This window comes from Myxine glutinosa, chromosome 6, assembly GCF_964187855.1.
Source record: "Myxine glutinosa chromosome 6, kmMyxGlut1.1, whole genome shotgun sequence".
In the NCBI taxonomy this organism is placed as follows: Eukaryota; Metazoa; Chordata; class Myxini; order Myxiniformes; family Myxinidae; genus Myxine; species Myxine glutinosa.
This window is the reverse complement of record NC_136266.1, coordinates 15,927,466-15,944,360: the sequence shown is the minus strand read 5'-3', so window position 1 is coordinate 15,944,360 and position 16,895 is coordinate 15,927,466. Positions and strand designations below refer to the sequence as shown.

The following is a 16,895-nucleotide window of genomic DNA, read 5'->3' as shown; positions in this document are numbered from 1 at the left end:
GGGAGGGGATGGAGGGGGAACAAACACCAGAAACGGATTTGACCAGACGCCACCAGGATTTGGAAGAGGGAAACAGATAAGAGAGTTCGGTCTTGAGAACGGAGAGATATTGTTTCCTGGCTCTCCTGAGGGTGGACACACACTTGTTTCGGGCTTTGTGAAAGGAAATGAGATTTCCTTCCGTTGGATTTGCTTTCCAGGAGACGAAGGCAAGTTGTTTCTGGGCAACAGCCTCACCACAAGATTCCGTGTACCATGGACGGGAGGAAGGGTATGACAACTGAAGACGAGATGGGATAAATCTGTGCATGAGAGAGAGCAATTTACTTTGGAAGAATTCCCAGGATGAGTTGATGTCAGAGGTGGTAGAGATGGGAGACCAGTCCAGATGATTGATGGCTGCTTGAAGACCGTGCCAGTTGGCCTGAGTGAAATGCCAGACTCGTCGACGCTGAGCAGGCTCCCTGAGGATGGTCAGAGAGATGTCCACTTTAACAAGGACATGATCAGATGATCCGATCGGAGCAGAAGAAGAGCAGCAGACATTTTCAGGGAAGTTAGTCATAACCAAGTCCAGAAGAGAAGATGTTCCGTTGACTGAGATCCGGGTCGGGAAATTGACAGATTGTGTCAGTCCCAGTGAGTCGCAGAAGTCCTTTGCTGAGGAGCCATGGCTGGTGAGAGAGGTACCCACACCCAGCCAACAGGCATGATGACAGTTGAAATCACCACATATGAGGAAGAGAGAGTTGGGATGAGTAGATAGAAGTTGGTCCATATCATCAGACAGCGAGATGTAGATGGAGTCATCACTGTTTGGTGGACGGTACAAACATTTTGAGTTTTTAGTCTCAATTGTGGCGGACACATTGTCAGTGGGCAATAATTCCGCGAACCAGTGGGTGGCGCGAGCGTCCGGGCGTGGAAGCGCAGCTCGGGCCACGCCCGGAGCAAAGGCGTCACGAGGCGCAGGGTGGAACTGAGATACATGCCCCGCCTTTCGGCCGACCGGCCATGCCCGAGGGCAAGGCGTGGCCTCGGGACATATATGCGGGCTCGATAGTCGAGCCCGCCCAGTGCTTACGTGTGAGCTGTGAATAAAGTGTTTCAGTTTGTACAACGCGTTGTGGCCTACCTTCTTGGCAAACGAATTGTGTGTGCACAGCACCACACTGGTGACCCCGACTGGTTCAGCCGTAGCTGACCCCTGAACGAGCCATGGCTACCAACGCTGTCGCCGTCAAACTCCCGGAGTTCTGGGAAGCGCAAGCCGACGTTTGGTTTGTGCAGGCCGAAGCTCAATTCCAGCTCCGGGACATCACGGCAGACGACACCATGTACTACCACGTGGTCGCCGCCCTCGGGCCCGGCACTGCCGCCCGCGTCGTGTCCATCCTTCGGCGCCCGCCGGGCGCCCACAAGTACGCAGCGCTCAAACGTCTGCTCCTCGCCACGTTCGGGCTCACGGAGGCCGAACGCGCCGACCGCCTCCTGGACCTTCCTGCCCTCGGCGACACACGACCGTCCGTTCGGATGGATTTTATGTTGTCCCTGCTTGGAGACTGGCGCCCGGATTTCCTTTTCCGCGCGCTTTTCCTCCACCAGCCACCTGTGCAGGTGCGGCTCGCGCTGGCCGGTTCGACCTTGACGGAACCCCGTGTCCTGGCTGGAGAGGCGGACAAATTTTTCGCGGCCTGCGACATGCGGTCGGTGTACGGTGCTGCCGTAGTGGATCCTGGTGCGGAGACTACAGCGCCCCCTGTTTCCCTCGTGGCCGCTGCTATGCCCCGCCCACCACCGCCGCCGCCACCACCGCCGGCACGGCCACCACGGCAGCCACCACCGCAAACCTGGTGCTACTATCATGCCAGGTTCGGCCGCAAGGCTAGAGCGTGCCGCCCGCCGTGTTCTTTCGACGGGTCGGGAAATGACCGGGCCGGCGCCATGAGCGTCGGCCATTCCGGCAGCCTCCTGTTCATCACAGACACCTCGTCTGGTCGTCGTTTTCTGTGCGACACGGGAACGCAGGTAAGCGTCGTCCCTGCTTCCGCGTCCGACAAGCAAGCCGCGGGCCGGGGCCCCGCCTTGCTCGCTGCCAATGGAACACCCATCCGCACATTCGGGAAGCGTTGCCTCTCGCTGCGTTTCAGAGGGCAGCGCTTCAAATGGTCTTTCGTCACCGCCAGCGTGCCAATGGCCCTGCTCGGTGCGGACTTCCTTTGTGCGAATGGGCTGTTGGTGGACGTTAAGCGTCGACGCCTCGTCCAGGCCGAAACCTTCAGCTCGCTCGCTTGTTCGCTGAGCGGCTCGTTGAGCAGCTCGCTGAGCGGCTCACCGAGCGGTTCCGTCCTGGCGAAGTTAGTCTGCACGCTTCCGGCAGCGGATGAGTTTACCCGCCTCCTCGCCAGTTTCCCGGCACTCACGCGGCCCACCTTTTCAGCGGTGGCCGTCAAACACGGGGTGGAGCACCATATCCCCACCGTCGGACCACCGGTCTATGCCCGGGCGCGCCGCCTCGACCCCACGAAGCTCGCCGTGGCGAAAGCGGAGTTCGCCACGCTGGAGCGGCTGGGCATCGTACAGCGCTCCAACAGCGCATGGGCCTCGCCTCTGCACATTGTGCCCAAGCCCGGCGGCGGATGGCGGCCGTGCGGTGACTACCGCCGGCTCAACGACGCCACCACCCCCGACCGCTACCCGGTCCCGCATATTCAGGACTTTCCCGCCCGGTTGGCGAAAACGACCATTTTCTCCAAGGTGGACCTCATCCGGGGCTACCACCAGGTCCCCGTACAACCGGCCGATGTACCGAAGACGGCCGTCATCACACCTTTCAGCCTCTTCGAGTTCTTGCGGGTGCCTTTTGGGTTGAAAAATGCGGCCCGGGGGTTCCAGCGGCTCATGGACAGCGTCTTGCGTGACTTGTCCTTCATCTACGTCTACCTGGACGACATCCTAGTCACGAGCGCGTCCCGGGAAGAGCACCTGCTCCATCTCCGCATGCTCTTCGAACGCCTGGGCCAGCACGGCCTGATCATCAACCCCGCAAAGTGCCGTTTCGGCGTCACCGCCATCGACTTCTTGGGGCACCGCATCACCAGGCACGGGGCCATCCCTTTACCGGCCAAGGTGGAGGCGGTCAGGAGTTTCCCGCGCCCCCGCACGATCAAGGGGCTCCAGGAATTCCTGGGCATGGTGAATTTTTATCACCGCTTTGTGCCCTGCGTCGCCCAGCTCCTGCGCCCCCTGCACGAGGCCCTCTGGGGGAAGCCGGGCAAAGGTGACATCACCTGGACGGAGCCGATGGCCATGGCGTTTGCGGGCGCAAAGCTGGCCTTGGCCAACGCCACCATGCTGACGCACCCGGCGCCCGATGCACCAATCGCCCTCACCACCGACGCGTCGGACTACGCGGTGGGCGCGGTGCACGAGTAGTGGGTGAGTGGTGCTTGGCAGCCGCTGGCGTTTTTTAGCCGGCAGCTCCGCCTGCCCGAACGCCGGTGCAGCACCTTCGACCGCGAGCTGCTCGGGCTCCACCTGGCGGTCCGACACTTCCGCCATCTTCTCGAGGGCCGCCCGTTCACGGCCTTCGTCGATCACAAGCCCCTTGTTTTCGCGATGGCCAAGGTCGCCGAGCCATGGTCGGCCCGGCAGCAACGTCACCTCTCTGCCGTGTCCGAGTACACGATGGACATCCGTCACGTCATGGGTAAGGACAACCCGGTGGCGGATTGCCTTTCCCGGTCCGTCGCACACGCGGTCCACCTCAGGATCGACTATGCCCGGATGGCGGCGGACCAGACCGCCGACCCCGACGTCCAGGCCTTGCGAACCGCCGTCACGGGCCTCCGCGTCACCGAGGTGCCGTTCGACGTCGCAGGCACTACCCTCCTGTGCGACGTCTCCCTCGGCCGGCCTCGCCCCATCGTGCCCGCTGGCTGGCAGCGCCCGGTTTTTGACGCCATCCACGGCCTGTCCCACCCGGGCACGAAGGCCTCCCAGAAGCTCGTCGCGGCGAAGTTCGTCTGGCATGGCCTCAGGACGGCATGGCATGGCATGGCGACTGGCATGGCGACTGGGCCAGGACGTGCCTCGCGTGCCAGCGCGCAAAGGTCCACCGCCACACCCAGGCCCCGTTGGCCCCGTTTACGGTGCCCGAACATCGGTTCGACCACGTCCACGTCGACTTGGTGGGACCTCTGCCCCCCTCGCGGGGTTTCACCCACCTCCTCACCATGGTGGACTCACCCCCGGTGGCCGGAGGCCGTGCCATTGGCGGCGACGGCTGCGGCTGACGTCGCGCAAGCCTTCATCACCATGTGGGTTGCCCGGTTCGGTGCCCCCTCGGACATCTCGTCCGACCGCGGCCCCCAGTTCACCTCGGAGCTCTGGGGAGCAGTGGCGCAAGGGCTCGGCGTCAAGCTGCACCGCACCACGGCCTACCACCCCCAGGCCAACGGCCTGTGCGAGCGCTTCCATCGCTCAATGAAGGCCGCGCTCCGGGCCAGCCTCCGTGACGGCAGCTGGGCCAACAGGCTCCCCTGGGTCCTGCTGGGCCTCAGGACGGCGCTCAAGGACGACCTGCGCGCGTCCTCGGCGGAGCTGGTCTTCGGACAACCACTGCGGGTACCGGGCGAATTTATCCCCGACTCCACGGCCCATTGGTCCGCGGCGCAACAGCGCTCCGCCCTTCAGGAGACCGCCAGGAGGTTCGCGCCGGTGCCAACGGCACACCACGGTTGCCCGTCCTCCCACGTCACCCCGGCGCTTCGCACGGCGGAGTACGTTTTTGTCCGGCACGATGCCCACCGGGCACCGCTGTGGCCCCCGTACGACGGGCCCTTCCGCGTGCTGAAGACCGGGGACAAGCATTTCACCGTGGACATTGGCGGTACTCCAGATCGTATCTCCGTGGGCCGCCTCAAGCCGGCCCACCTCGACCTGGACCACCCCCCGCAAGCAGCTCTGCTTCCGCGTCGAGGCTGCCCCCCGGCGGGCAGACTCCCGGCACCCCCCCAGCCCTGCCGTCCCGCTACCCCCCAGCCCTGCACGCATCGCCAGAGGGCGTTTTGGCCGGGTCATCCGGCTTCCCCGCAAGCTCACCCTTCAGGTGCGCGGGAATTCTGGGGGGGGGGGGGGCGCGTGTGGCGGACACATTGTCAGTGGGCAATAATTCCGTGCACCAGTGGGTGGCGCGAGCGTCCGGGCGTGGAAGCGCAGCTCGGGCCACGCCCGGAGCAAAGGCGTCACGAGGCGCAGGGTGGAACTGAGATACATGCCCCGCCTTTCGGCCGACCGGCCACGCCCGGGGGCAAGGCGTGGCCTCGGGACATATATGCGGGCTCGATAGTCGAGCCCGCCCAGTGCTTACGTGCGAGCTGTGAATAAAGTGATTCAGTTTGTACAACGCGTTGTGGCCTACCTTCTTGGCAAACGAATCGTGTGTGCACAGCACCACACAATGGTATTTTTTTTACCTTTACGGTCCTTTACCGTCCAATGTCGGTCTGGAGACGGTGGCACTGACAGAGAGACGACAACAACACAGGCTGAAGGTTTGCAAGAACAACTGGGTCAGGAGGAGGTGGGAGTGAAGAACAACAGGTGGGAGTGAAGAGGATGGATATGAGAATGGATGAACTGAGGGAGGAGATTGGTGTGTAGATGAGCTTGATGGGGAGATTGGTGAAATGTCAGCTGAGATGGGCGAGACAGTTGGTGTGAATGGGGGAAGAGAAAATGGTAAAGGGAGTGGATAAGTTGAGGGAACAAGGTAGGAGGCATAGAGGTAGACTGCAGGTGAGATGGGAGGGTTGTGAGGGGAGGGATATCAGAAAGGTGGGGGTGGTTAGAGAGTAGAGAGAGTCTGCTGAGTTCAGAGGGGAGTGGAGGACGATCGTTGTCAAGGCAGGGCAGGAGCTTGGTGCCATCGAACCTCACCCCTTATAAAGGGAAGAGAACAACAACAACAACAACAGGTATATTTTGTTTGTGAACCTAAGTGGCAAAGCATTTAATCTTGGTGACGTACCCTTGTTACTCAGCCAGTACTAGTCCTAATAATTTATGGCGCTTTTCCATTGCACAGAACGGTACGGCACGGCACTGTACAGTACGGTACGGCATTGTACAGTACGGTACGTTACGGTAATCCCTGTGTCGTTCTTTCCATCGCACAACAGAGTTACAGAACCGTGAAAATAGGCGGAGTTAACTGAAGTGACGAAAAAACCCGCTGTGGTGACGTAATTACCTCCGTCACCAAAGGTGGACGTAGGTTATGTTTTCACCCCTGTCTGCTTGTCCGTTTGTCTGTGAACAAAGTATCTCAAAAAGTTGTGGACAGATTCGGACGAAATTTGGCAGAGATGTAGCGTATGTGACAAGGACGAAATGATTCGATTTTGTTGAAGATCCGGATTCAGATCCGGCTACTATAATTTTTTCAGTGATTCACCATTGTGAGATGGGGCCAAAAACGATACATAGCAGGATATGTCAAAAAATTGTAGACAGATGATTTTGATTATTAAATGTGATTCTGTATTGTGATTTTGTGGTCTACTCTGGGATACAAAACGTAAACTGTTCACCTGGCGGAGGTATGCCCTCCACTGAGTGCCGTTCTAGTTACCCTGCGCTCGCGAAGGGAAAAGTGGGGTTAAGCATTCATGTGCGTATGTGTCTGCATTTGAAAAATTCATTTTCTCGGCAACCTTTGTTCCGATTGGCACGAAATTTTACCATAGGAGCGCCTCCGCCTGTATAATTATTTTTAATTCATAATTATGACGTCATAGGTCACGTGGTATGGACTCCATCTTGGAAAAACGTTACACCTCTATATCTCCCAAACCACTCAATGGAAAAAATTGAAACATGGCTCATTGTCAAGTACTCACCATGGGGAATAAGATATGTTAATGGTGATGTCATCGGTGCCTTAATTATGATGCCATAATTCGACAAGTACAACGCTTGATCTGATCAGTATGAATAAAACAAAAATTCCTCTGCAACTGTTAGTCCGATGGACACAAAATTTTCAGAATATCTGCGGCTCCTGTAGAATTTTAAAAATGATAATTATAACGTCATAGGTCACGTGGTACAGACGCCATCTTGGAAAAAAACCGAAAAATGTTGCACCTCTACATCTCCAAAACCGCTGCATGGAAAAAATTGAAACATGGCTCATTGCAAAGAAATCCATATGGCGAATAGGTGTTGCTAACGATGACGTCATTGGTGCCATAATTATGACGTCATAATTCGACAGGGACAACCCTTAGTCTGATCAGTTTGAAATGTATTGAGCATGATCTATGCAACAATTATATTAGAGAACATAAATTTATGATGTCATCGCTCACGTGGTCTGGCAGCCATATTGGATCAAAGAAAAAAATCTTCAAAAACAGAAGAGTTGGCTCACAACAATTTGACTGCACAGGTTAAGTATTCTATGAACACCAACTGGTTTCTCATGCGACACTAACCTGTAAACAGCTCCGTACCATCATCAGTTCGGAGAATTTCAATTTGTTGATGCTAAGCCTCATTCTCCCTCACTACCAAAGAACGACGTCATATTTCAGGTGCTGAAACTACTTTTTAGTCTTTCCTAGTGAAAAAGCCTTAAACTGTCAGAGACACACAGTTAGTAATGTTAATTGTATCCGTTGTGGACAGCTGAGTAATAGCTGCGCCACAATTTGAGCAACAAGTATAGGATTCCAGAATAACGCTGACATCCAGGCATTTCCTCAATACAGACATTTCCATATCAGATTATATGCAGTCAAAAGTTCATGTTCTACTTTGCATATGGTGCGTTCCATGTGTCACGTGTTGTATGGGGGTGTGCTTTGTGCCATAGTTGTGATATGCTAGTGTCCTGGGGGCATGTCTGCCCCATTTTCTCACCAGGTGTTCCACAAGGGACAAGTGCTGCTTGCCCTCTTTGACTACATAAAACTGCAAAAGGACAGCGATGAACCAGGCGGACATGCAGGTGACACTCTTCGTCCGATTCCGGTGGGAATATGGACCGAGGCACAGTACGAGGAATTGCAGCTGCATTGCCTTGCTGTTCTGACCACTCTCGTTCCATTCCTACTTCCTGACTTTCTGGCTTCACATGGTTCTACAAGACTGCTGCTCATGCTCGAGTGGTGCCTGCTTTCAGGTGAGAGGGGGGAAAACCCAAGGAAAAAAAGGGGAAAAAAACAAGCGCAGAGTAACAATAATGACTAATAATAATAATCGATTGGTGGTGTTTCAATGCTTAGTTATGATCAGGTGAGTTGTTTCAGTTTTTCACAAACTCCAGTTCAAGGGAATCCAAGATGTCTCCTTAGTATATTTGCTCTTTTCAAGAACACTTCTGTCTAACTGTGTTGTGTTCATTTATATGATGTTGAGTTTGAGTAATATTGTATTATAATGATATTTTAACAACAAAAATAATGGAACACACTATCTTTTCCTACCAATTAATTCATGTACGGAGCGCAGGTTCCTCCAAAGTAGTTCCTTGGCTCGGGTTACGATCCTGGTCGGGTCGCCACTCCGACACAGGAAGGCAGGGCAGGAATTTGTAACTTGCTCAGGGTGCTGGTGATAGCTCACCTAATCTAAGTGAAAGACACCATGGGGTGTTTAACGTCTACCGACTGGCTGCCAGATGGGACGCCCATTTCACGTCCGTCCGAGGGACGAATCAACCTGCCAGTGAAACACCAGGATGACAGTTTATAGCTGGGTCAAGATTCAAACCCAGACTCGACAGCTTATTCGGAGCGGAATCGTAAGACATTCCGACCCGAGGAGTACCATTGGTAAATGGGGTTGTTGGGAAAACGGAAAACAACACGAAAGTTGGAGAGACAACGGAGCATAACAAACAGACACGACAAAGTATAAACCCAACGTAAATCAGGGCCCCTGGGCTGGGATATCTATATATATAAAACACAATAAATGCGGTGATATCCTGATGGTGATGATGACTATGGCAATTGGTATGTTGCTGCAAATGTGGTTGACAGACGACTACGAAGCAAAAGGAAATTCTTTCTATGGACTTGGCAAGGAGGCTGGTAAGCGGGCGCACCTACGACTGTGTGCGCGTGCACTGCGTTCCGTCGCCCGTCTATCGGACCCCGTCCTGAACCAGGATCTTTGTGATCAGAATGCCATCATTCAGCTGCTCGGTACGAACCTTAAGCTTTATTTGCTCTAAGATGCCAGGAGCTAAAATACACCCAGATTTAAGGCCTACCTTAACTATATGGCCATCCTAATTCAAAAACTAGAATGACAATAACTAGTTTTGTTTAGATTCATTTTTCTAGCCTCGTGTAGCAAATCAACCTGAAATCAGTTTAAATGTTTTACAGCCATTGTTACTACAGCAAGGGGCCACCTATATATTACTCGTGCAAAATGGTGTAAATTCTGACCATGATCGTGTGTACACCATATTGAATGCTCTCAGATGTGCTGAAGAAACTCACAAGTGACATGGAGGCCGGCTTGGGCTTTGTAGTCGATCTGGAGATTCAGACCGACGTGCTCATGACTCTGTCAGACTTGTGTGAGCCTGAGGATCACAGAAAGGTATGACCTGCAATTGGGGTTTAAGGTTCGACAACAAAGTGATAACTACAGTATATACATCAGTTCACCTCACTCTACACTCTACAGCAGCGGTTCTTAACCTGGGGGTCGTGACCCCCCAATGGGGGACGTTTGGGGTTTTCCGGGGGTCATGAAGGGGTCATAAATAACATATCAATTTGTTGAGCCCATTTTTAGGAACCTAACAAAGGTACATACCACACACAGTAGTTTGTTCGCGTATGCGCGTACATCACGACCCCCAGGTTAAGAACCGCTGCAGTCTATAGCCCTTTCTATGCATGTTAGCCCAAAAATGGTTGTCTTCCTGCAGTCAGTTCCCCTACCAAACAATATATAGTATAAGTTACTATAAACTACATTTGCCACTCTCTGTGCACACCATACTTACTATAATTCACAGACCGTGTGTGTGTGTGTGTGTGTGTGTGTGTGTGTGTGTGTGTGTGTGTGTGTGTGTGTGTGTGTGTGTGTGTGTTTGCCGCACTACTCTTCCTACTGTTCTGCGCCGATTACATCCAGACTTGCTACATAGGATCAGCATGACCCCAATTAGTGTATAGGGGTGTTGTTGTTGTTTTTATATTTTCCGGTATTTGGGAGGGTGGAGGAGGAAAGCCAATTCTCTATGTAAATGTGTAATGTGTAGCGCCACTTCCAGGTGTGAGAGGGTATTACAAGTCCCCACCCTTTACACTTTACAGTATGGTATTCCTGTTTGCACATTTTCCAGTCCAGTGAGGTGCTTTGAATTATAAGCAGTCGACATGTTTTTGCTTCATGCATGTAACCCAGGTTTATTAGTCCCCTACCGGTTTCACCAGAGGGGTTTAGGAAATATCACATGTTAGGCATGGGTCAGTTTTCAAGACTTTTCTCCCTTACACTTTACCATACCAAACGGACACTTGGTACATGGCTTTATTATGATAAATTACAGAAGAAGCTCGACTTTCAGGGCGTTTCATCAATTTTCATAATTTGTTATGGCTTTACTATGCAAAATAACACATCATTTTAAATTATTTTGTAAAAATTTCTAAAAAATAAATTCCACTTTGACATTGTGGGGTATAATGTGTTGATCAGTGACAAAAAAAATCTAAATTTAATCCATTTTAAATTCAGACTTTAACAACAAAATGTGAAAAAAGCCAAGCGGTGTGAATACTTTTCTGAAGGCGCTGTGCAAACTCTCAAACGCCGACTATGTGATCATGGAAAATTCAGCTGTCGTGTATTAAAAAGGAAATTGCTAATTTTTATGTTCTTGTTCATAATTTGTTTGCTGCCCTTATCTGCTCGGAGTGACTTCTGCAGGAGTTGTTTGGAGCTGAAGGCAACGAGGTGTTGTGCCAACTTCTTCATCTGGTCCCAATACTCCAAAACCGGGATCCCGAACAAGTGCATCTTCTGCTGGCCACGGTGGCCTGCCTTCGGTATTAGTTATAAGTAAAGATTTAGCATGACGCAGGAGACTACGTATATCAAAGCATTTATATGTCGCTCAGAGCTCGGAACCATTGCTCAGGTTGGGGAAAAGGAAGAATAGAGCAATTTAGGTGACAGCAATGTGGTGAGAGTTGGTCTCACGAATGCAGGATTTCTATGCAAACCGTATTGTGGAGATTAGTGACTTGTACCAAATTTAATGTACCATAATGTCTTTGAGTGACATAGTCAAACACACACTGTAGACTCATTTTACTGTAGTGTATTTTCATTAGTACCGCCATTTGGTTTAACTTCTTCTAACCCCAATTTTCCCTTCATAAATGATTTTTTTATAACCTCCACCACTAAAGGTGGACGGAGGTTATGTTTTCACCCATGTTTGGCTGTCTGTCTGTCTGTCTGTCTGAGCGGGATATCTCAAAAAGCTGTGGACAGATTATGACAAAACTTCGTGGAGGAGTTGGTTAGGTGACAAAAACAAGCCGATTAGATTTTGGTTCAGGTCCCGATTCAGATCCGGCCTATCAGTGGATACAAAACATAAACTGTTCAGCCTGCTGTAGGTATGCTGTCTCCCAAGTGCCGTTCTAGTTGCTTCACTAATCTTGTCTGGGCCTGTTTAACTTTTCATCACTGTGAGGTCACATTTCCTGTGCTACCTATTATAGAACATGTATTGCAACAAGTGCTGACTGCTGGACCACCCTTTAGATGCTGCGTATTTGGTTGTTTATTCACTGAAAACATTTTCACAGAGAATGGAGGAATCTTTCTTCTTCTCAACACACTAGAGGTGAAGTCACATCTTTGATGGTCCTTCTTTTAAACTCCACCTTTCCTCGTCCTTCCTCTTTTTAATGCCAAGTGCCTTTGTTGTAAAAGTCCTCTCGTGTAATTAAAGAGTCCTGTATCGCTACCAAAAATATGAAATCCACAAACTTGCCTTGTTTTGGGGGGCCTTATCCCAGATGGAAATAGCTTGCAGCTTTCGCTCACTCCTTCTGACTGAGCTTATCGAGTTGTCGTGCCATCGCAATTGGAAGAGGGACGTGATGTGCTGGAGGGGTTGTTCTGGTTCAACAGCTGTGGCTATGCTTTTGAAAATCTGGCGGTTTGAGGAGGCTGAGGCTGGAGTCTTACGTGGTCCCAAAGGCCAGATATTGGGTGCGTCTGCAGTGTTGGATCATATAATCTCCTGCCCTGCAGTTGAATATATTATGTGTCTGTGCTGTCGTTTTTATTGCTTCAGATCTCCGATGTTAAGATTTTGTGTTTTTTATGACTGCATCACTTGTATCTCCCCTTATAAAATACTAGCCGAAAGCACCCGGCGTTGCCCGGATTCTTTTTGAATGAATTTACTACTATAATTCAGCTTTTACTCGCGGCCGTAGAAGATCGACTACTATAATTCAGCTCAGCTTTTAATTGTGAAATGGGCCCAGCCTGGCCGAGGCGGCCTCAACCGGCCTCGCCACCTAGCCTATAACCTTCCCGGGGCCTGTCCCGACATTTTTGGGGTTTTTTGAATGAATTTACTACTATAATTCAGCTTTTACTCGCGGCCATAGAAGATTGACTACTATAATTCAGCTCAGCTTTTAATTGTGAAATGAGCCCAGCCCGGCCGAGGCGGCCTCCACTGGCCTCGCCACCGAGCCTATAACCTTCCGGGGCCTGTCCCGACATTTTTTGTTTCAGAGGTTTCCTCCTATCTTTCACCGTTCAGGAGATTAGCGTGTGCAGACAAACAAACAAGCAAACAAACAAAGAAATAAACAAAAACTTTCTTTTATATATATATATTTAACTTTTCCCGGTGTGTACCCCGGTTTAGAATAGGTACACCTTATCCCTGCGCATCGTAAGAGGCGACTAAGGGTTGGCGTCAGGAAGGGCACCCGGCCATAAAAACATTGCCTCAAACAGGGAACCATGATTGTCATGGGGCCCGCAAGGCTAACCCCCGCTCTAGCGGGGAAAATGGCTTTAAAACGATCATTCATTTCATATATATGTATTTAACTGCGATATTTACTGTCTAGATATATAGATATATTTTAATGGCTGTCTTTGAATTGGACTGTAAGGCATCCCCAAATCTCAAAACTCATACATTGGTTTGATTTGTACATTGTCTGTTGATGTCCTTGAAATTTATGTAAAGGTTACATTGATGTCCCCTACTGTCCTTGTGCTACATGTAATATATTGACAAGCTCTTCATTGAGACTTGTATCACTGTAAAAAACAAACCCACAAAATACCGTACAGTGTATTTATTATATCCAAGCAGGGATATCCGGTGTTGGCATTTTAAAGAAATCAAATTTGTTTTTTTTTCTATTTTTTAATGGGGGCATAAAACCCTTCCCTACATCCACTAATAAATGGTATCTGGGATTGATGAATATTACTTTTCACGTACAGACAAAGCTAGGCTTGGGCACGATAGAGTGATTTCAAAAAAAAAAAAAATCACTTTTTTTTCTAAATTTTCAAAAACAATATTTTGTCTAAAACACTCCCCACCACTCATTGATGAACGTCTGAAAGTTTGACAAACATCCATTCGGCCATCTCTGAAAAAAATGGTGACACACACACGCAAACATCTCTCTTGTAGATATAGATGAAAATAATGTGTATATTTCACAAAGGCCTAGTTTATGTATTTGTGTAAATAATAAGATTTAGCCAAATTTTAGTCCATTTACTGCACTTGATTTATAGCCACACTTGTGCCCATTACATGCCTATTGCAGACCCTCAAAAGCCCCTTTCAGGGTGGTTCCAAAATGAGCATCTCCTTGTGAGCCAGCCAGCTTCCAGCCCCAGTCCTGCCATCCTCGAACTGGCGGAGAATTATCGTGTTAAATTGTACGTGATCTTCAGCAAGCTGGGTAAGGCACAAAACACATAAGGCCCAATAACAATAAAATAATGTGTCAAAGTGGATCCATAATTATACGCTATGAAATAATCCGACAATGTATGCCTAATAATCTGTGCCGATACAATTAAAGACTTCCTGAGATTGCACAGAATTTGGTTCACCGAGGCAGATCTCTTTTGCAAGAAAGTGCTTTTATGTACATATTGGCCATGTTATGACTCACAGATGAGCGAACATACGATGTCCAACAATAAAGTTCCAGGATTAAAGCAATATAAACTTTTATTGTAAATGAACTAATTAAGTTTAGAGGTCACCTTCAAAGTAATCTCCTTGGGAGTCCAAACACGCTTGATAACGTCGCTGCCATGCTTCAAAGCACCCTTGGAAGTCGTTTTCTGAAAGGCCATTTAGCCCATTGGTCACGGCTCTCTGAATCTCTTCTATTGATGCAAAATCAGTTCCTTTCATTCGAGTTTTGGATGTCAGTCAGATCAAACCAACATTTTCAGCCTTTCAACATTTTTGTCCGTTTTGTCAATTGATGGGTGACCCACCATCATTGACGCACCATCATTCATGCCAATTGTACCTTCCGCAAACCTTTTGGCCCACTCAAAGTCATGTGATCTCGACATTGTGTCTTCCCCGTACACTGGCTTCTACTTATTGAAAATGTCCGTGCCACTTTCGTTTCGTTTTACCAAAAACGTGATGATGATTCTCGGTTCCATAAATTTGGCGTTCATCTTCAAAACATGATTACACCACTTATAATTTTAACAAAACTCCAGTACAGCAACAAAACACAACAGATTGTTACAATGGCTAACACAGTACTGACAGGAAGATTACAATGCACGTCCAATTACAAAACCAAAGCCAGTGCTGCCACTTGTCAAGAAAAAACATCAGTCCTGGAACTTTATTGTGAGACCACGTTTGTTCCTCACGCCCATCTGGAACAAAACTTCAATCTGGTGCCTATAACTTGGTAGCAATATGGCTACAATTGCAATTTTCCATATCTATATATTTTCTTGTATTTGTGAACTCACATTTGTTATTTTAGTGATGTATCCTTTGTGCCCACGTACAGCTGAACTGGTAATGCCCATAACACCATGTTTGTTTTTAGGGACACACATACAGTCGTGGCCGAAAATATTGGCACCCTTGCAATTTTTTCAAATAATGCACCATTTCTTCCAGAAAATTGTTGAAATTTAAAAATATTTTGATTTCCACAAATGTATTTCTTTGGATTGCAGTGGAACAAAACAAAAAAAGCTGAAAAATTACAAAATCTTAGCTTATTCCACACAGAATTCCTAAAATGGCCTGGACAATATGATTGGCACCTTTTAGAAATTGTTAGAAATAATTAGATTTCAAGCAGATGATTCTCCTTTACTTTGGAATTGAACTCACCTGTGGTAAGTTGCAGGTGCCTGCAATATAAAAATCACTCATTCAACCAGTTTGAATAGAGAAAAGAAGGCATTCTGCTGTTTTGTGTCACTGTGTGTACCAAACATGAGCATGGAGAAAAGAAAGAAAACCAGAGAATTGTCTGAGGAGGTCAGACACAAGATTGTAGCCAAGCATGGACAATCTCAAGGCTACAAGTCCATCTCCAGAGACTTTGATGTTCATGTGTCCACCGTACGCAATGTTATCAGGAAGTTTAAGGCCCATGGCACGATGCAGCCAACCTCCCTGGACGTGGCAGCAAGAGAAAACTTGATCGAAGATTGCAGCGAAGGATTGTTTGAATGGTGGAGAAAACACCTCAATCAACTGCCAAACAGATTCAAGCTGACCTTTAGACACAAGGTACGACGGTTTCAACTCGCACCTTCTGACGCCGACTCAATGAAAGGGGGTTCTATGGTAGGAGACCCAGGACTGAGAGAGAGACATAAGAAAGCCTGACTGGAGTTTGCCAAAACACACCTGAACAAGCCAAAATCCTTCTGGGAGAATGTCCTGTGGAAAGATGAGATCAAATTAAATCGTTTTGGTGAAGCACATCATCTCTATGTTTACAGAAAACAAAATGAAGCCTTCAAAGAAAAGAACACCTTCCGTACAGTCAAACATGGAGGAGGTTCAGTGATGTTTTAGGGTTGCTGTGCTATCTCTGGCACTGGGTGCCTTGAATGTGTGCATGGCATCATGAAATCAGGAGATTACCAATGCATTTTGGAGTGCAATGTTCAATCCAGTATCAGAAAGCTGGGTCGCCGTCGAAGGTCATGGGTCTTACAGCAGGACAATGACCCCAAACACACTTCAAAAAGCACCCAGGAATGTTTCAAGACAAGACGCTGGACTGTTCTGAAATTGCCAGCAATGCGTCCAGATTAAAATCCCATTGAACATCTGGGGGGGGGGAGAGAGATCTGAAAATGGGAGAACTGGAGCAGTTTGTACTAGAAGAGTGGGACAAACTGCCAGTCGACAGGTGTAGGAAGCTAATTAATGGCTATAGGAAGCGCTTGACTGCAGTTCTTTTGTCCAAACACTGTGCTACCAAATATTAAGTCGAGGGTGTCAATAATTTTCTCAATGCCATTTCTTTTTATTTTCTGATTTATGATATATTAAATGATATTGTTGCGGATATGGGACTTGGCCTCAATATCCGCTTGTAAATACTCCCCTATTTCCCCAATACTCCCCAACTATCCCCAATCCCCCATTCCCTAGTCCCATTGTCTGTAAACAACACTCTGTAGAACCGACCTTCCCCTTTTTCCCCCATTAAATGTCGTGCCCAGGTCCACCGCATCTCACGTAGACAACTTTCGGACATCTTGCTAGTTATTCTTAGTCTATGTCAGTTAAGGACTCGTTTCCATTAATTCTGACTCTTCGTTGCACCAGAATGTGATTGTAT

General features: G+C 49.1%; 1 protein-coding gene across 1 annotated transcript in view; it reads left to right on the top strand.

Annotated features, from left to right (window-relative positions):
- Positions 1-16,895, top strand: part of CFAP69 (cilia and flagella associated protein 69) — a 104,088-nt gene that overhangs the window by 37,523 nt on the left and 49,670 nt on the right. The window contains exons 10-16 of the mRNA XM_068119291.2: positions 7,930-8,188; positions 9,051-9,215; positions 9,500-9,621; positions 10,963-11,081; positions 11,809-11,890; positions 12,066-12,261; positions 13,863-14,000. Of these exons, the coding sequence (XP_067975392.2) occupies positions 7,930-8,188; positions 9,051-9,215; positions 9,500-9,621; positions 10,963-11,081; positions 11,809-11,890; positions 12,066-12,261; positions 13,863-14,000 (1,081 nt within the window). The remainder of the gene's footprint in view (positions 1-7,929; positions 8,189-9,050; positions 9,216-9,499; positions 9,622-10,962; positions 11,082-11,808; positions 11,891-12,065; positions 12,262-13,862; positions 14,001-16,895) is intronic.